Below are 21341 nucleotides of genomic sequence, written 5' to 3'. Positions count from 1 at the left end.
GTTACTGTTGAACAGAGGCATATTTTCCTGTTCAAAAAAGTCTGACACAAATTGTCGTAGTTGTGGGTTAAGGTTCGATCTATACTGTCCTTCAAACGAGTCGTAGAACCGTCATTGTCACAGATAGTGTTACATTTCTGTTTTACATTCAAACGAGTCGTAGAAGTAGTAGTACATTTGCGTTTGGTTGTTTTTTCTTTTAGATTCCTGTCACTCATACTAGCAGTATTGATTGAGGTACATAAATCTGTTGATGTACAGGGATGACTTGTTTGTAATGAATCCTTGTTTCCTCCACATTGAGTTTGCATTGCAGTTGGACAGAAATGAACAGGTGTTAATTGATAAACACATTGATAATGGCTTTTGAGAAAATCAATCAATTCTGACATCAAAACTGCAGCGCCATTTGAAGAATGGTTACCATTTCTGTTTCTTTGATGGGAATCAAACAAATAAAAACATTGACTATCCAAGTTACCATGAATGGCAATAGTTGACTCCTGAAAAGTAGCAAGGATATAATTTGAGACGATAAACGCCTGATGCAATCCCTCCTCAAGGTCAGTCAACTCAAAACCTTCATCATTCGCAACATCAGTAGGCAACACAGCGGGATTCGTATGTCCAGAAATCATGTCGAAAAAATATTACATTTCAAAAGCATGTCCAACCACAGTTGTTGGCAAGTGTTCGTGTCCGAAGTTGCCTTCAGTGTGTGTATATGTATTCATGTGACAGAGAACGTGACCTCATTGTTCAATCCTCTCTCTCTCTTCTTTCTCATTCGAACGCCGCACACACGCAAGAACGTAGCCTACGCACGCATGCACGCGCACGCACACACACACACACACACACACACACACACACACACACCCCGCTGACGCACACGGCAAACCACGCACACACACACTGACTGTCGGCAAGCATCTCTTTTTGTTTTCTTTACCTTTGTTTATTGTGTTTTCGATATTTGTGTTTATTTTTTGCTTGACTTATCTGTTTTATTTTAATGTTTGCTATCCACATCGTGTGATAAATGTTTCTTCTCAGTCTCCGAGTCAGTTTAGTTTCTGCACGCCGCTTTGGTACTCCTTGTTTTTCTTTCTGGTGTTTTGTGCGCGACTGATTTGCGGATTTATTTTTATTCCTTTCATATGCAGTTGAAGTGTTGTGGGTGTTATTGTCTGTATATGCTATGTTGCGTCTGTGTATGCCTACAATAATTTTGGGTGTAATGTGCCTGTGGTCTGCTCGCAGTCGAGCACAGAAAACATGGCGGCGCCCAGCAGGCAAATTCGTGGAAAGTCTTCCCGACCGCAGATACCAGCGTCGTCCGCGACGCTGGAATCACAGCCAGTGGCAGTGTCAGGAAAGAGGCAAAGGTAATTCACACCAAAGGTACTTTGCTACCCGTGTGTGTGTGTGTGCGTGGGTGTGGTTTGTGTGTGTGTGTGTGTGTGGTTGTGTGTATGTGTGTGTGGTTGTGTGTATATGTGTGCCCCGGTGGGTGTGTGTGTGTGTAACCAAATTTGTGTGTGTACGTGCGTGCGTGCGCTTTTATGTGCGTGTGTGTGCGTTTGTGTCTTCGAACAACCTTGATTTTGACTGTACATGCATGTAGATGTACTGCGTGCGTATCAGGTTTATTTTCGTAGTTAGATGGCATAGAACTGCAGCCTCTTTAGAGAAACTCACTCCTTTGAGACTAATGAGTATTACAGCGCCTTAAGCACTCTGGGCACAATGTAACAAAGCTTTAACTTGAAAGAAGAGAAAACGAGTGACTGGCGATGGATGCAATCTTCTTACGGAAGTCTCTGTGTAGTTTTGAGACGAGCATTTGGCTTTGCCTTTGCCGCCAGGGTCGGTGTAACTTACACCTCTTTGTATCTGTCTCCCTTGCAGGTGAGGACAGATGTCCAGAACAGCGCGGTGCAGTTTCCTTGAATGAGGGTGCTGTGTTCGGTTTAGACCTGAGGCGCGTCAGCAGCGACGGTGCCTGAGCTAAACATTGGCGGGTACTGCTCACAGCCCGGCACATGACACTGACCACTGTAAACATCCCCCCTCCCTTATCCTCTCTCGCCACCATCCGCCCTACCCTCGGTCTCATAACTTTGAGGAGGACATGTGTGTTCAGTAACTGTCATTAAGTTCACGTGTATTAGCGGGGGCGGAGTCTGCTGTCTTGCTGGGTATTGTATTCATGACAAAGTTGTCAATCAATAGTTCCCGCAGCTGAGAGATTACCCGACTTTCTTTAACTGACTCGCCCATCATTGGGAGCGTTCCCTGATCGACTAATGCTGCGTTTCCAAGGAAATGAACTTCGGTAAAGAGTTGCTCAGCAAGCTTCTCTAAACGACTCGCGAAGAAAAGGCTACTTGTGTGCTGTGTTAATATTGCATAATTTACGGTTTGGTATGACAGTTATATGCTTAGCGCTTCGGGTTTGTTCTGTTTGCTTGCTCGATGTCTGTTTAAATTGTATTGTTTATTTGTTAGTTCGTTCGTCTTTTCTATAATCCTTGGCTGTTTCATGTGGAAGGTTGAGTGCTTGAAGTGGCTAAAGGTCGAAGATTGTTCTGATCTCCCAGGTCAACGTATGTGCAGATCTTCGTATGTACACGCAAACACAAGACCAAGTACACACGGAAACGATCCTGTCATCTATGTCGCAGTTCGGAGGGTCAAATAGAAACACAAAAATACCATGCATCTCCCCCCAAAAAGTGAGTATGGCTGCCTAAAGTGATGGGCAAATAAAAAGATCATACACGTAAAAACCCACTCGTGCAAAGATACGAGTGAACGTGTGAGTTGCAGCCCATGAAGACAGAAGAGAGAGAAGAAGACTGCTTCCCCAACCCCCTTCTTCTTCTTCTGCGTTCATGGGCTGAAACTCCCATGTACACTCGTGTTTTTTTGCACTAGTGGGATTTTACGTATATGACCGTTTTTAACCCCGCCATTTAGGCAGCCATGCGCCGCGTTCGGGGTTCCCCTACCCCGAACGTTTAAAGACTCACCCCCTCAAAAGACCTTACTTTCACAGATGGTTTGTTCATACACGTTGTAAATGTACCCTCGTTTATAAACTTCGTCGCGTCGCGCCTGGGGTGTGATTATTGTTGAGAATAATTGAAAGGGGGTAGCAATGTACACCAGGCTTCCAACGTCAACATGAACTCACTGTCAACAGTGCAGGCGGGGTCCTGTCCGGTCCACGTGTTGTTGACGCACTGGCGCGTGAGTTGACCGGACTGGTGGCGGTACCCCTCCGGACACTCGTACACTGCCCACGTCCCGTTCCACGACACCACAAGGCTGTGTTCCGACACCACGGGCCGTCCACACCCTGCAACACACAGGTATACGTAGGTATGTAAGTAGAGAGATAGGTAGGTAGGTAGGTGTACACAAACTACGTCTCGTTCCACCACGCAGCTGTGTTCCGACACCACGGGGCGTCCACACCCTGCAAACACACAGGTATACATATGTAGGGAGGTAGGTAGGTAGGTAGGTAAGTAGGTAGGTAGGTAGGTATGTGAATAGATAAATATTGTTGGATAAATAGAAACGTGAATCAGGGGCCGACCGTACCCTGAAATCACACCCAGGTATATAGACACAGATGTATATAGATGTATAGAGACAGATGTTTTTCGAAATCAGTCATAGGCTGAAGGTTTGAAAACCTTAAATTCCGTTTTTTGGTCATTTTTGTAACTCAACGGAAACCTTTTCAACGATGATTAACTGACAGCGCGCATTGAAAACCATGCATAAAAAAAAGTTTGCACGCACTCGTACAAAATCTCCAAAGTGATATCGTGCGACAAAGGTTACATTCATGAGTAATGCATGATGCCGAGACGACGTCTCAGTGAAACCCCCTTTTCTTCAAGTAACGTTAACCTTCCGAACTGGCAACACTTAAACCAATGTATCTAACTGATCGAAAGTAAAACAGTATAGTAAAAGGTAATGGGGAAAGTTTGGTCATGAATGGTTGCCACAAAGCGCACGACTGACCGGAAGACCGATCAATACAAAAAGAAGAAAGTTTAAAGGTGGTCCCCGTAACTAACTTTATTTCTGGCCGTGGGGGAGCACGATGTTAGAGATTTCTGCTACATGTACAACCTTTACGAGGGCGGTATCCATGTCCGCTACTCTGGCTCTAAAATAAATATAAATACAATATCCAGACGTAGAAATAAAACATCTTAAATTATTGTGTGAGAAGATGGACGACTTATTTCTCCATGTCACGCAAACAGCTGAGTCTTGTCGCGGTTATTTCGGATACACAAGTATATCACATTGGTATTATGATTTCTGCATAATCATGCTACACTTTTGACATGACTTTCATTCAACTGAAAAAAAGATGACATTGCTGAAGCTCTTTACTATGTCGGTCCTGTCAACTCGTACAAATCATTGATGAAACCATTGGGGAAATGTTGCACGTACAAACCCTTATTTTTGGAAGTCTAGCACAAGACAAAAATAAAGTAATCTAAAGATAGTTAGTTAGCTGTTGCTTTTCGGGTCCAGCGGACCATAATAGGCCAAATCAGGACCCCAATCTAAAGATAGTTTCTTTCAAAATACATGCTTTGTGTTTCGTCGTCCAAAACAATTGTACGCAAAGCCATATTTGGTTGAAACATGATCGAGTGATTGCGCTGTTTTGTGTCATGCCGCTGTCCATCGTATTGGTCAAACGACTCAGTAGGCCTACCCTGATGACTAGAATGCCGTTTCCTTGCTTTATTTGGAATGGGTGGGATTTAAGCAAAAAGATAGCTAAAATCCGATCAGTTTTTCAGGATCGGTTCTGGAATAGCTGTGTGCTTTATATAGCAGAGCGTGTTGTGTTCAGCAGGAATTAAGAAAGAAACAAGTCGCGTAAGGCGAAGATACAATATTTAGTCAAGTAGCTGTCGAACTCACAGAATGAAACGCAATGCCATTTTACTCGTAGCATCGTCAGGCCACCGCTCATGGCAAAGGCAGTGAAATTGACAAGAAGAGCGGGGTAGTAGTTGCGCTAAGAAGGATAGCACGCTTTTCTGTACCTCTCTTTGTTTTAACTTTCTGAGCGTGTTTTTAATCCAAACATATCATATCTATATGTTTTTGGAATCAGGAACCGACAAGGAATAAGATGAAAGTGTTTTTAAATTGATTTGGACCATTTAATTTTGATAATAATTTTTATATATTTAATTTTCAGAGCTTGTTTTTAATCCGAATATAACATATTTATATGTTTTTGGAATCAGCAAATGATGGAGAATAAGATAAACGTAAATTTGGATCGTTTTATAAATTTTTATTTTTTTTTACAATTTTCAGATTTTTAATGACCAAAGTCATTAATTAATTTTTAAGCCACCAAGCTGAAATGCAATACCGAACCCCGGGCTTCGTCGAAGATTACTTGACCAAAATTTCAACCAATTTGGTTGAAAAATGAGGGCGTGACAGTGCCGCCTCAACTTTCACGAAAAGCCGGATATGACGTCATCAAAGACATTTATCAAAAAAGTGAAAAAAACGTTCGGGGATTTCATACCCAGGAACTCTCATGTCAAATTTCATAAAGATCGGTCCAGTAGTTTAGTCTGAATCGCTCTACACACACACACACACACACACACACGCACGCACGCACGCACATACACCACGACCCTCGTTTCGATTCCCCCTCGATGTTAAAATATTTAGTCAAAACTTGACTGACATCAACGCGGTATCGGGCAATAAATATGAATAGCAGCAGCTGCAATAGATAATCATATCCTGAGAGCTGAAGGAGAATGTCTAGACATTGTCATTTAATTAAATTCAAATCTCAGGCGCGCAGGGAAAACGAGTGCCAATCGTAATTTCATTTTACCTCCATTGTTATGGTGCGTTTTCTTAGCTGCGGACATTGGATTATTTAATTTAGACAATAACAAAAACAACAGATTTTTTACAGCATCGAAAAATTTTGGCACAAACTATCTGTAGAAATCTTATATGCGAAATGCGTCTTTCGGTTTAATCGCCCACCACTTGCTAAACATAATACGAACATACTCCGACCAAAGGCCGGAGGCTTATTGACACAATTTGTGATGTCATATGTTACTGGTTTCTTTACTGTGTGAAAAACCATTGACGCACTGAGGAAAGAACAAGTCGCGTAAGGCGAAATTACTACATTTAGTCAAGCTGTGGAACTCACAGAATGAAACTGAACGCACTGCATTTTTTCACAATGACCGTAGTCCGCCGCTAGTGCAAAAGGCATTGAAAGTGACGAGCCTGTTTGGCGCGGTAGCGGTTGCGCTGTGCTGCATAGCACGCTTTACTGTACCTCTCTTCGTTTTAACTTTCTGAGCGTGTTTTTAATTCAAACATATCATATCTATACGTTTTTGGAATCAGGAACCGACAAGGAATAAGATGAAATAGTTTTTAAAACGATTTCGGAAATTTAATTTTAATCATAATTTTAATATTTTTAATTTTCAGAGCTTGTTTTTAATCCAAATATAACATATATATATGTTTTTGGAATCAAAACATGATGAAGAATAAAATAAAAGTAATTTTGGATCGTTTTATTAAATAATAATTTTAATTACAATTTTCTGATTTTTAATGACCAAAGTCATTAATCAAATGTTAAGCCTACATGCTCAAATGCAATACCGAAGTCCGGCCTTCGTCGAAGATTGCTTGGCCAAAATTTCAATCAATTTGATTGAAAAATGAAGGTGTGACAGTGCCGCCTCAACTTTTACAAAAAGCCGGATATGACGTCATAAAAGACATTTATCGAAAAAATGAAAAACACATTTGGGGATATCATACCCAGGAACTCTCATGTAAAATTTCATAAAGATCGGTCCAGTAGTTTACTCTGAATCGCTCTACACACACACACGCACACACACACACACACACACACACACACACACACACACACACACACACACACACACCACGACCCTCGTCTCGATTCCCCCCTCTATGTTAAAACATTTAGTCATAACTTGACTAAATGTAAAAATGCATCGTCTGTGCCAAGAAAGAGAGGTGCTGTCGCCTTGGGTTATTTTTAAAACTCAATCATGTTAAAGTCGCATCGTGTACACTGGTACGTGGCGACTTTCGACAGTAATTAGCTCGGACCTCCGAATGATGCAAGTGCTACAATCTTGCCAAGACTGGCTCGAAACGATACAATAAGTTACTGTCGCTTGGATATGGAGACGTAGTCATGCAACAATCTCACTCGTTCATTGACACATACAAACAAAAAACAAGTCGCGTAAGGCGAAATTACTACATTTAGTCAAGCTGTGGAACTCACAGAATGAAACTGAACGTAGTCCGCCGCTAGTGCAAAAGGCATTGAAAGTGACGAGCCTGTTTGGCGCGGTAGCGGTTGCGCTGTGCTTCATAGTATAGTGCGCTTTACTGTACCTCTCTTCGTTTTAACTTTCTGAGCGTGTTTTTAATCCAAACATATCATATCTATATGTTTTTGTAATCTGGAACCGACAAGGAATAAGATGAAATAGCTTTTAAAACGATTTCGGAAATTTAATTTTAATAATGATTTTTATATTTTTAATTTTCAGAGCTTGTTTTTAATCCGAATATAACATATTTATATGTTTTTGGAATCAGAACATGATAAAGAATAAAATAAAAGTAATTTTGGATCATTTTATAAAAAAATAATTTTAATTACAATTTTCAGATTTTTAATGACCAAAGTCATAAATTAATTTTTAAGCCTCCACGCTGAAATGCAATACCAAAGTCCGGCCTTCGTCGAAGATTGCTTGGCCAAAATTTCAATCAATTTGATTGAAAATTGAGGGTGTGACAGTGCCGCCTCAACTTTTACAAAAAGCCGGATATGACGTCATAAAAGACATTTATCGAAAAAAAAAAAGGTCTGGGGATATCTTCTTCTTCTTGTCGTTCGCCAATTTTCATGATGGCAGATAATGCGTGGTACAGTGATTTGTTCGAGAAGCGCCATGCAGGCTCCATACCTCCGTCTTCAGCCCTCTAGGTTTTCTGTAGGGGTTGCCCCACCCTTAGCTCCTGGCCCGTATGTCCTACCCTGGGAGCACAAGGGGGATTGTTTCTCCGAGGATCTCACCCCGGTTGAAGCTTTTACTCAGGTTGCTCCCTCCCCAAGAATAGCTGCCTTACTGGGCTGACGAGTCCATTCTGCCCGGCTAGTTCCCCATAGCTGGAATGCCTTCGTCCGCCATTGCAGCCGTTGGGAGAAAAAGTAAATAATTAAATCTCCTCTTCCGCCTGCCTTGCCGTTGAGGCCCGGATATCCTGCCGGTGCAGGGATTTGACTTTGGAGTTTGCTTCTCCTAGACCAGTTGCCTGCCATGGCTACAATCTGAGTCTGGTCTACTCAGTAGGACATCCTCCTCCGCCTTCACAGCCGTTGGGAATTCTCTTCCTCATCCGCCTGTTCCACCGTTGGGATGCCCTGAAGGTGCTATTTGCCCATAGCTGGGAGATCTGTTCGTGGACACCAGGTCGCACGTCATGGGGGCAGATCCTCCTCCCCGATCCGCCTTGCTTAGCCTGGGGGCTCGCGCTACCCAGTTTCCAGGGCTGCCAGCGTGGAGGCGCAAGGTCGGTCTTGAGACAAGCAGTACTTATCTAGTTCGGAGGGATTACACCACAATGGATACCTCGCTTAGACTGCAGCTAATGTCATAACAGCCGTCACATACAACACAGACAAGCGCAGGCAGAGCAGCAAGCAGGTACAGGCTATATGCAACCAACCACCATGACACAGCCTACAACCCTAGACTAGGGTGGTCCAAGGGAGGGCATCCTATTGATACCCCACTACCCGCACACACCAAGCACACATTCATCCCCTGGAGTCTATATCCTTGAGGTGGATAGAGGCTCCTTAGTGCCCCTGTCTGGGGATATAATACCCAGGAACTGTCATGTAAAATTTCATAAAGATCGGTCCAGTAGTTTACTCTGAATCGCTTTACACACACACACGCACAGACACACAGACGTAACACACACACACACACACACACACACACACACACACACACACACACCACGACCCTCGTCTCGATTCCCCCCTCTACGTTAACTTGACTAAATGTAAAAACAAACATCCGATAGGAAAAGAAGACAAACATTATAAGTTATAACAAGTTGCGTAAGGCGGAAATTACAACATTTCGTCAATCTGTGGAACTCACAGAATGAAACTGAATGCACTGTATTTTTTTCACCAAGACAATACAGCTTCGTCAATCCACGCGGCAAGGGAATTGCTCACTTTTCACGTGCACATCGAAGTGAAATTGACAAGCTAGTAAAGCACAGTAACGTATTGCGCTAAGCAGGAAAGCGAGCTTTTCTGTATTCTTTTTAACTTTCTGAGCTCGTTTTTGATACAAACATATTATATCTATATGTTTTTGAAATCAGGAAATGGTAAAGAATAAAATGGAATCATTTTTGAATCGATTTCACACATTTTAATCGTAGTACCTAATTAACCTATTTTCGTTAATTGTGATCACATTTTTAGAGTAAACATGACATATGTATATATTTTTAGATTCAGAATTTGATGAGGAATACGATGTAATCACTGTCAAATGTGTTTGCAGAAATTCGATTTTAATGACAACTTTAATGAGCAAATTCATTAGCTTCGGGATCGGAGCTGCAATGCAATCCTATAGTCCGGACTTCGTCAAAGATTGCTTGACCACAATTTCAACCAATTTGGTTGAAAAATGAGAGCGCGACAGTGCTGCCTCAACTTTCACAAAAAGCCAGATATGACGTCATCAAAGATATTTATTAAAACAAAATGAGGAGAAAAAGTCTAGGGATATCATACCCAGGAACTCTCATGTAAAGTTTGATGAAGATCGGTCCAGCAGTTTTCTCTGAATCGCTCTACACACACACACACATACACACACACACACACACACACACACACAAATATATATGGGCAAGAATCTGTCATGGCGTCGAAAGAAGGAAAGAGCCCGCTTGAATTATTTGGCAGGTTCCTGCTTCTAATAAACTTTTTTGTGTGACAGGGGAGGCTACCGCTCCTTTCACAACGGACTCTGCACCCGGGTTGTTGGCCTTTAAAGTCAACACCTGTGGTTTGTAGAGTTCTGTTTGTGATGGGGTCTGGTGGTTTCCGATTGTCTGTATGTTCATGGAAACCTTCGGGTTTGCATAACAGTTTTAATAGGGCTAAGAAATTAGCCCTAACATTTTCAATCCTGTTTGATTGCACTTCGCTTCCCGAGGTGATCGTAGTGTTTCGGCACTCGGTTACATCTGGCGCTTGCGAGCAGGGATGGGACTCGGCATGATATGTTCACTGAACATTTTCGTGCTGTTCCCATTCTGCGAACTTGGGATGGACAGTGGTCTCCCGGTTCGGAACTTCGGGACGAAGTTAATTTCAAACGGGGGCGATTGTGACAGGGGAGGCTACCGCTCCTTTCACAACGGACTCTGCACCCGGGTTGTTGGTGATGGGGTCTGGTGGTTTCCGATTGTCTGTATGTTCATGGAAACCTTCGGGTTTGCATAACAGTTTTTATAGGGCTAAGAAATTAGCCCTAACATTTTCAATCCTGTTTGATTGCACTTCGCTTCCCGAGGTGATCGTAGTGTTTCGGCACACGGTTACATCTGCAAAGAACATTTTTGTGTTGGATGAAAGAGGATGAATGGACGAACGTTTTGGTATAACATGGTGGCAAATGTATGCCGTAAGCAATGAATAACAGACTTGTGATTCCAACCTTACCTAGTCATTCTGGAGAAAAAAGCGTTACGCGATTTTGGGTGCTTTCAGTTTTGTAAGAACTGTACTCAGAACACGTGCGCGACCGGTAAATCCTTCATACAAACCAGACAGGAAATGAATGCAGTGTTTAATGAGACCAAAAATGAGCTCGACGGAGCTGCCAACTTCGTTCATTTCGCTTGGAAAAGTGATGCGAGATGTACGTTATTATCCTTGTGTAAATTCGGTATCGGTCAGTCAAACGGTCGTACAGTCCGCGGTAAATGTAAGATGGCCGCCAAAGATCGATTTCGAGGTTCACACAGTCTACTAAGTCTAAAATAATATTTAAAAAATTGCTTGCAATGCATGCTTTGTCTGTGATTCGTGAAAATCGACACGATTTGTTGATTTTGTGTAAAGAAAAATTACTTATAACCAAAATAAAACGTTCTCGTTTTGCCGAGATGTTGTGACAAGCGTGACCTAACTAGTCTCCCTTGGTCATTTGCATATGATCTATCAATGACAACAGGATTTTCACACCTACGTGCGAGATGGACGAGCCCAGCCCTACGGGTAAGTGTGCATGGTCGTCATCCAAATAGTAACGTACATCACTTTTGAGAATGAAACTGCTATAAATCGAGTGATTTCTTACGAAACATGATAAAAACAATGTTTGAAAGGAAAAAGTATTCGTACCTGAATGATTCAGTCGAAAATCGAATGTTGTTGAATTTTTTTTTTTTTTTTTTTTTGGGGGGGGGGGGGGGGGTTTGTGTAGGTGTTAGTGGTGCTTGGTTACCCATAGGTCTGTGACATTCTTAGTTTATATTATCAAAGCTCATTGGCAATTGCAAATATTCTTAGGGAGGTAGGTTAGTCATGCTATCTAATTTTTACATTTAGTCAAGTTTTGACTAAATGTTTTAACATAGAGGGGGAATCGAAAAGAGGGTCGTGGTGTATGTGTGTGTGTGTGTGTGTGTGTGTGTGTGTGTGTGTGTGTGTGTGTGTATATGTGTGTGTGTGTGTGTGTGTGTGTGTGTGTGTGTGCGTGTGTGTATGCGTGCGCGCGTGTAGAGCGATTCAGACCAAACTATTGGACCGATCTTTATGACATTTTACATGAGAGTTCCTTGGATTGATATCCCTGAAGTTTTTTTTCCGTTTTTTTGATAAATGTCTTTGATGACGTCATATCCGGCTTTTCGTGAAAGTTGAGGCGGCACTGTCACGCTCTCATTTTTCAACCAAATTGGTGGAAATTTTGGTCAAGTAATCTTCGACGAAGCCCGAACTTCGGTATTGCATTTCAGCTTGGTGGCTTAAAAATTAATTAATGACTGTGGTCATTAAAAATCTGAAAATTGTAAAAAAAAATAAAAATTTATAAAACGATCCAAATTTACGTTTATCTTATTCTCCATCATTTGCTGATTCCAAAAACATATAAATATGTTATATTCGGATTAAAAACAAGCTCTGAAAATTAAATATATAAAAATTATTATCAAAATTAAATGGTCCAAATCAATTTAAAAACACTTTCATCTTATTCCTTGTCGGTTCCTGATTCCAAAAACATATAGATATGATATGTTTGGATTAAAAACACGCTCAGAAAGTTAAAACGAAGAGAGATACAGAAAAGCGTGCTATACTTCTCAGCGCAACTACTACCCCGCTCTTCTTGTCAATTTCACTGCCTTTGCCATGAGCATGAGCGGTGGACTGACGATGCTACGAGTATACGGTCTTGCTGAAAAATTGCAGTGCGTTCAGTTTCATTCTGTGAGTTCGACAGCTACTTGACTAAATGTTGTATTTTCGCCTTACGCGACTTGTTTACTTCTGAATTGTGCCAATACAAATGTTTTTAGGATTGTGTTTCCGTTTTTCTTGTGGAACTAAGCAATACCTGTTGTTTTGTTAGTGTTGTTTTGTTACATGTTTCATAAACGTTTGTGTTCAAAAAGTACATTTTCTTCACGTTTTATGTATTTTCTCAAAACTACTTTTTTGTCACTTCAAAAGCCTAAGGCTTTTTTTCTAATAAACTTGACTTGTTGAAACTTTGCATACATCTCGAGTGTGTTATTTCGCAGATTTTGTTTGAGCGTTTTGTTGAGAAAAAAAATTCGTGAGAAGTTATACCATTTTTGGGGGCGGTTTTTTATAAAATTCAAGGTCACTCATTTTTATCACTGATATCTTTTGAATGACTGTAGATTTAAAAAAAAAAGCCTCTAACAAAAGTTGGGTATTGTGCTAAAGTATAAATAACAAGCACCAAAACAAAATTCCTTACGGTTTTGTAAAAGCCTTAGGGTTTTGAAAAGTGGCAGTTTGGTGGCCATCTTGGATTGCTACCAAGTCAACCGGTGATCCAAAAAAAAAATTGTTTCATTTTCTCAGGAGATGGACTGAGTTCTTTAATTGTGCAACAATTTTTGACCCAATACTTATGAAACAAAAAAAAATCACTTTTAACACCTGCGCCTGCCCTTAAGTGCTCGAGGCACTGTACTGACCCCCCCCCCCCCCCCAGGCGGCCAATACCAATAAAACAGTTTTATTCTGCTAAAAAACAAATATCCTTCCTTACCCACAACAACATTAATAAGATAAAGCAAGTCTAAAAAATGGTGTTTGTGTAACACTTTTTTTATATATATAAACACACACACACACACACACACACACACACACACACACACACACATACACACTCACACACACAGCTCATGTTACAACCATACATACATGCGCCACATCCTCATCTCGATTCCCAGTCAATGTTAAAACATTCAGTCATAACTTGACAAAATGTAAAAACAAATTTCAGTCGATGAATTTAGGGATGTAACCAATATATAAATACGTAAGCAAACTTTAAAGGGATATTGCAAACATAATAATTATATAGTTTGTACGTTCATAGACTTGCATCTGAGTGTTGAAGTTTCATAGAAGAGTGTATTTCAACACGCAAGCCTGTTATTTATCCACAGATCCGCCGTCGCGATATAACCTTGAACGGTTGAAAACGACGTTAAACACCAAATAAAGAAAGAAAGAAAGATCCACAGATCCGACTTTGTTGTTGAATAAAAGTAGTTGCGTTCTTTTAAATAATACATACGTAACCTATGGTTTACAAGAAAGTTTTCTTGAAAGCAAGAAAGCAATCTATGCCTATAGCAGGATGCGCATTGTATCTGCTGTATGGCAGAAAATAATGTCACTTGTTTTCATAGTCACAATAGAGGACGATACATACGTTACCGATACATGCGTTACCGCTCAATAGGCAGAAAAATACATAATGAAATTTGAATTCCAAAAAATATGCAAGGAATGTGGAAGTTAGGAGGAACCTTACCAAGAATAATATACAGAAAGAACAGCTCTTGTGACCAACTCTATCAGAATGATCCCGCGGTGCCAGTCCACTTTACCTCAGTTTTGACGTCGCAATTAAACCTCATTGCTGAGAATGGATGTACAACTGACAAAAAAATACCGTTGTCACAGAAAGTTATCGCTCCTCGTCCTCATAAAGCCTCCCTCTCGTGGCACAGTGATAGGAAAAAGCTAGTAGTGTGAACACAAATCTAAAATTCCACTGTCTGGTGCTTGAGAAACGCACTATAACTCTGTGTTGCAGTTCAGTCTTTCAGGCGATTGAGAATGGGCTGCTTACCCGCTGGGAACTGCCCGTTGCTCACCCGTTTCTCACTCAGCCTTCCCAGTACTGATTTCATTAGCTCTATACACAATTAATTGCAACGCGTATAAGCAGACGGCTTGGGAGACTGCAGGCCCGAGGGAGAGAAAGAGGCAGGGTTTCCAGTCTGACCCAAAACAGGCAGACCAACAGTGAGTAACCACAGGGCTCAGTCGCAACCCTTTGCTATTTCCATGTTCTCCTTTATTTCAGCAGCTTTAGATTGTTTTCCTATTTTACTCTAAAACATCAATTCGCGACGATCGCACCATCATAATTTTTGAAATCTTTGAGGCCTTGATGCCGTTATTAAGGTGCAGGTAAAGTAAGCTGTTACGTACGACATTCGCAGTTTTTAAGGTGCCTCGGGTGTCTTTGTTTCTTGGCCAATACTCTTGATGTTGGTACCGTTGTGTTCTTAAGACTCTGCACTTTCCTTGATATATAAAGCTCACTGTGTTTAACTGGATCAAACACGTAATAGTCGCTAATGAATAAAGTAATTATGTTTTCCCAATTTAGGTACATACAGTGGAACCTGGCAGTTATGAGGGTATCATCACCGCAACAGTTGGTCTACAGCCTTATGTACCCGTGTACGTATGTTTTGTTTTGATTATCTGCTAGAGAAAGTAGATATCAGCAAAATATTAATTATGGCCGCCATTTGAATATCATATTTTCCAATATAATATCTACTTCGTGCTACGATTACCCAAACACAACGTTTCGAATAACAATTACTGTACTCACCGATACAAAGACGACACAAGACGATGTTCGAATTTTTGCTTCTGGAAAAACAAAGGATTACTGTACTCACCAATACAAAGTATTTAACACTCATTTTAAGGTATTCCTGGTGTTTGGTGAGAACCCCAAACAAACTCTTGGTGCGATTTGAGACTGGTGTTTGGCCACGAATATCCCTTTAAAGTCCAAGCATGCCTTTTCTCGTTGTGAGATTACAACAAGCTGAAATTAGGAGAGCAGAAAGCGAAGGCAGTGAGAAGAAAGACCAACACATTCAGAAACCAATGTTCGCAGACCCCTGCCGGTATTGTTTCTGTATCGGTTCGGAGGTCTTTTGTCTGAACTGGGTCAAGAGGGATGATCCTAAAGTGATATATAGTCCACCTATGTATTGGTTCATTGCCAAGCTCATTACTACTTCAGCCGTAAATATTGTTGTACTGACTTATTCGGCGGCGGTCACATGATACCTATAAGAGAAATCTTTGACTCGTCCGAAATGTGTGCCAGATAGCTTCTTCTTCTTCTGCGTTCGTGGGCTGAAACTCCCACGTACACTCGTGTTTTTGCACGAGTGGAATTTTACGTGAATGACCGTTTTTACCCCGCCATTTAGGCAGCCATACGCCGCTTTCGGAGGAAGCATGCTGGGTATTTTCGTGTTTCTATAACCCACCGAACTCTGACATGGATTACAGGATCTTTTCCGTGCGCACTTGGTCTTGTGCTTGCGTGTACACACGAAGGGGGATACGCCACTAGCAGGTCTGCACATAAGTTTACCTGGGAGATCGGAAAAATCTCCACACTTAACCCACCAGGCGGCCGCGGCCGGGATTCGAACCCTCGACCTTCCGATTAAGAGGCCGACGTCTTACCACCCCCCCCCCCCCCCCCCCCCCCCCACAGCGCCCGTTGAGATAGCAAAGTAGAGTGCCTTTAATGGCATACGAAGTTTGAATGAAAAGACACGGGGATATCGAATGAATGTTTTAATTGGGGTACGAAAATGTGTGCAAAAACGTATTATATAAAACCCGTCTTACAAATAGTCACGGACATGAATTTCACACGCATCATGTGGGCCTCTTACACCAAATGAATCGTCCACCAGTCTCTCCTAAACTTCATTTCTAGCGAAAACATTGGCACGCTCAATCAATTGGAGCAAATAAGACGACCAGCCATCCAAGGATCAGTGTGTTGTTAAGCCGCCATTAGTATAATGGGGCTTACTGAATTTGCTCTGTCTGTTTGTTTGTTTGTTTGTTTGTTTGAGGCGGGCGGGCGGACGGTCAGTCGGTCGGTGTTTGTCGGGTAAGACTTGTATCTCTGGGTCAATTAAGCACAAATTTCGTGAAATTGTTAGGAATATGGTTAGACAGGGTGTATGCAAAAAAATACATTCCTAACGGTAGTCAAACGGAAGATTTGGCTTTTAACGCTTTTACAAACCGAGCCAGGGGAAGAAACCCACTGACAGACCCATAGGTTTGCGGGAATTCCCGCACCCAGAACTCCGAGTTACTTCCCTTCGAGTCTCGTTCTATCACAGAGAGCATGGTCGCAGATTAGAATACGTCTCTCTCTCTCTCTCTCTCTCTCTCTCTCTCTCTCTCTCTCTCTCTCTCTCTCTCTCTCTCTCTCTCTCTCTCTCTCTCTCTCTCTCTCTCTCTCTCTCTCTCTCTCTCTCTCTCTCCAGTTGTATATCAGAAACAGTTCAGTGTGTAACTTTTTGGCTTCCTATTTACAGGACAAATCTCAATATACTGCCCTAAACTGTAAAATATCTACTGAGGAGACTGTGAAATGCGGGGTGCCTCAATGTTCAGTGCTTGGGCCGATCTTGTTCTGTCTGTATATCAATGATCTGCCACTGCACATTTCTGATAGTAATGTAAGAAGTGAATTTTTTGCTGACGATTCTTCTCTTCATTCAAGTGGAAAGTCTGTTCCAGTAATAGAGTCCTCCCTTCAACCAGCTTTAAACGATGTAAATAACTGGTGTAGTGCCAATGCTATGCTTGTCCATCCAATAGAAACTAAAAGTATGGTCATTGCAACCAGACAAAAACACCAGATTTCTCCACTCAAACTAAATCTTACTATTGGTACGCAATCAATTGAACAAGTTCAACAGCATCGCGTTTTAGGGGTAATTATTGATTGTGAATTCAAGTGGCAGGCACAATTACAGCATATTTGCAAGAAAGTAGCCAAGAACGTTTTTCTCCTATCCAAGTTAAAGCAATTTACGGACAGAAGGACTCTGGAAATGTTCCACCATGCTCATGTAATGCCTCACATAAATTATGTTTCGACGCTCTGGGATGGCAGCAGTGATGTCCACTTGAAAAAGTTAGACTCTCTATCGTCGCTCGGCTAAACTCATCGTAAAGGATAATGCCCCAACAGATATGAAATTAAAAATGCTTAACTTTCTTCCACTGGAAAAGCATCTCAAGTTAAACAAAGCCATTTTCATGCACAAATTGTATTACGGTAAAGTGCCGATTTACATTACATCATTAATTAATAAAGCTACCGACAGATATGGGTCGGTCAACTTGATCCCACCGATTCCACTAATTGACCTTTACAAGACCATCTTGCTTTTTCGGGTACATCAGTTTGGAATTCACTTCCATCATCCCTTAAGCACTTAAAGTCATTAAAAAGTTTTAAAAAATGTGTCAAAAGACACTTAATGTCTGAGTAGTTTAACGCGTTTTGATTTACCACACTTAGTATTACGCCAAAGATATGCTGTGCATTGTATATTCTGAACATATTTTTGTTGTACTATTGCTACATGTTCGATTGCTACCAGCTTGTGCTTATAATTACTTGCATAGTATGCATTTGATTTTATGAATAACCACATATGCCTTCATCTTCATCATCATCATCATCATCATCATCATCATCATCATCATCGTCATCTTTATCATCACGTGCTGAAGTTTTCTGACTTTTTAACTTTTTAATTTTTAATTTTTCAATCTTATCATTGTGTGTCTGTGCGTCCCAAGGACAGATTGTAAGAAAAGGCGTAGCCTTAAATCTTAATCTTTGTTAAATAGAGTTCAATTCAACTCAATTCAATTCAATTCAATTCAATTCAATTCAATTCAAATCAATTCTCTCTCTCTCTCTCTCTCTTTCTCTCTCTCTCTCTCTCTCTCTCTCTCTCTCTCTCTCTCTCTCTCTCTCTCTCTCTCTCTCTCTCTCTCTCTCATTGTGCGGGCTAATAAATTGTGTAATTCGAACGTGCGCAGCGCGTGAGAACACCCTCCCTCTGTGTGTCTGTCTCCGTGTAAAGAGCTCGGTCAATTCTTTTTTGGAATTATTTATTAATTTATCAATTTAATCTTTTTTAATTAATTTTTTCTAAAAATTTATTCATTTACTTCTTTTTGTATTTTTATAATTTATTCATTTAGATTTTTTTTCTCCCTCCATCTGTCTGTCTGTCTGTCTCTGTCTGTCTCTCTGCCTCTGTTTCTCTCTCTTCAGTAAAACCTAGCATTTGGTCGCGGATTAGAATACGGTCCGGGCTCTCCCTCTCTCTCTCTCTCTCTCTCTAATTGAATCACAGAGTTTCGTGCTTCGGTCCGCAAAGGCATTAGTTACTATCAGATTTTACAATCTTTGATGCGACGCTTTGTTTTGAACCATTTTAAAAAATAGTATCTTGTAAGGTCCTTGCATAATAACGTATGAAATTGTTTGACAGTCATGCCTTTTGGAGATTGCTTTAAGCAGGTTACATGCGTAATTTGTGTTAAGCGGTGTTCCGCCAGCTCTGTCTGTCTGTCTCTCTGACTCTGTTTCTCTCTCTCTCTCTCTTCAGTAAAACCTAGCATTTGGTCACGGATTGATAGTGCTCGTCACATGATTGTTTTGATTCTCGTAAATCTTAAAAGAATTGTGCTTAACATTCCCTTCTTTGTAGTTGTTTCCAAACTCCTTTATCAGTTTAACCAGGCTTAAAGGCACAGTAAGCCTCCCGTAAACCATCACAGAGCTCCCCGAGCGTCTACATACATTTGAACGCTCACCAAACGGGAACATCCTGGCTGCTTTCTGTCGAGCGTGAGAAATGTTCAAAGAATTTATTTTCGTGGACTTGTTCCTCTACAACAATGACGCCTCGTTTTGGTGCTGGACGGCTGTTATTAATATTCAATACCGGAAATCACGCCCGGACAGTAAGCCTCCCGTAAACCATCACAGATACTGTCAGGCTTTTACACACAGTACAAATACCCTTCCATTTGAACGCTCACCAAACGGGAACATCCTAGGTGCCCTACGTAAAGAGCGAGCAATTTTTAAAGAATTAATTTTGCAGATTGTCTCGAACACTTTTTGGACCCATCCTGAACTCAGGTCAAAAATGAGTTACTTCCCTTCGGGTCTCATTCTATCGATCATAGACTTATATTAGATAGGTCCCTGTATCGATGTAAACTGGCAATAGCCGTGGATCGATGATTATCAGAATGTTTTTGGACCGTGGTGCGTTTTTGCGCTAGACCTAACTTTTAAAAACTAAATAATAAATTGACAGCTTGTTACACAAACATTCTTACAAAAGAATTCTTTTTTCATCAAGACAAGATCAGTACAATTCGAAGTTGTGAAAGTTTGAAAAAAGAAAAGCCCGGAAGCAGGGTCACGCAAGGGTCGTAGCAGACGACGGTTTATGCATATCGCCGTTCCTCTCAACAGTCAAAAGCCATCGCTAGAGTTCTTGTGAACCACAGCCGTTTGTTTCGTGCATAAAAACGTGCTATTGTTGATAAGCTCACATCGAGTCGCATTCAAATGACTAACTGACGACTACATTGTAAAAAAGGGAAACTGGATCACACGGGTTCACGATGGCTCAGGGGTAAGATAAACCACGTAAAAATAAATTCTTTGAAAATTGTTCGCTCTTTACGGAGGGCACCTAGGATGTTCTCAATCGGTGAGTGTTTAAATGAAAGGGTGTTTGTACTGTGTGTAAAAGCCTGACCGTATCTGTGATGGTTTACGGGAGGCTTACTGTGCCTTTAAAGCAGTCTCTCTCTCTCTCTCTTCACTAAAACCTAGCATTTGGTCGCGGATTGATAGTGCTCGTCACATGATTGTTTTGGTTCTCGTAAATCTTAAAAGAATTGTGCTTAACATTCCCTTCTTTGTAGTTGTTTCCAAACTCCTTGATCAGTTTAACCAGGCTTAAAGCTGTAGACAGATGTCTTTCAGTCAGAGTTGATAGTTTAACCAGGTTTAAAGCTGTAGACAGATGTCTTACAGTCAGAGTTGATAGTTTAACCAGGCTTAACGCTGTAGACAGATGTCTTACAGTCAGAGTTGATAGTTTGGCATCATAATTGTTTTTGCTTACAGTCTAACTTGATAGTTTAGCCACATGATTGTTTTAATTCTACTCTATATACAATGACTTGTGCTTTATCATTCCTTTCTTTGACTTTGTTTGCATACTTAGGAAAGATATAGTCTTACAGTTAGTGTTAACACTTTAGCCCCATGATTTGTTTTGAGCTGCTATATATAAAATAACTTGTGATTGATCATTCCTTTCTTTGTAGTTGTTGGCAAGATGTTGTAAACTGAACTCTTACAGATAAACATTGTTTGGCCAGATAATTTTTTTTGTTCTGATGTATAAAAAATGACTTGTGCTTTTGAATTCCTTTCTTCGCGGTTGTTTCACTTCTCCTTAATTGCTTGGCCAAACATGGCGTTGTAAGCTGAACTCACACAGTTTGACTTGATAGTTTGGCCACATGGCGCTGTAAGCTGAACTCACACAGTTTGACTTGATAGTTTGGCCAAACATGGCGTTGTAAGCTGAACTCACACAGTTTGACTTGATAGTTTGGCCAAACATGGCGTTGTAAGCTGAACTCACACAGTTTGACTTGATAGTTTGGCCAAACATGGCGCTGTAAGCTGAACTCACACAGTTTGACTTGATAGTTTGGC

The 21341-nt window shown here is 41.0% G+C and overlaps 1 protein-coding gene across 1 annotated transcript in view; it reads right to left on the bottom strand.

The window, feature by feature from the left end:
- LOC138977188 (uncharacterized) overlaps positions 1 to 21341 on the bottom strand; it is a 54786-nt gene that overhangs the window by 12802 nt on the left and 20643 nt on the right. Inside the window, exon 3 of the mRNA XM_070350094.1 lies at positions 3200 to 3364. Coding sequence (XP_070206195.1) covers positions 3200 to 3364 — 165 coding nt within the window. The remainder of the gene's footprint in view (positions 1 to 3199; positions 3365 to 21341) is intronic.

Source organism: Littorina saxatilis, linkage group LG9 (assembly GCF_037325665.1).
Source record: "Littorina saxatilis isolate snail1 linkage group LG9, US_GU_Lsax_2.0, whole genome shotgun sequence".
Classification (NCBI taxonomy): Eukaryota; Metazoa; Mollusca; class Gastropoda; order Littorinimorpha; family Littorinidae; genus Littorina; species Littorina saxatilis.
This window is presented reverse-complemented; position numbering and strand designations above follow the sequence as displayed.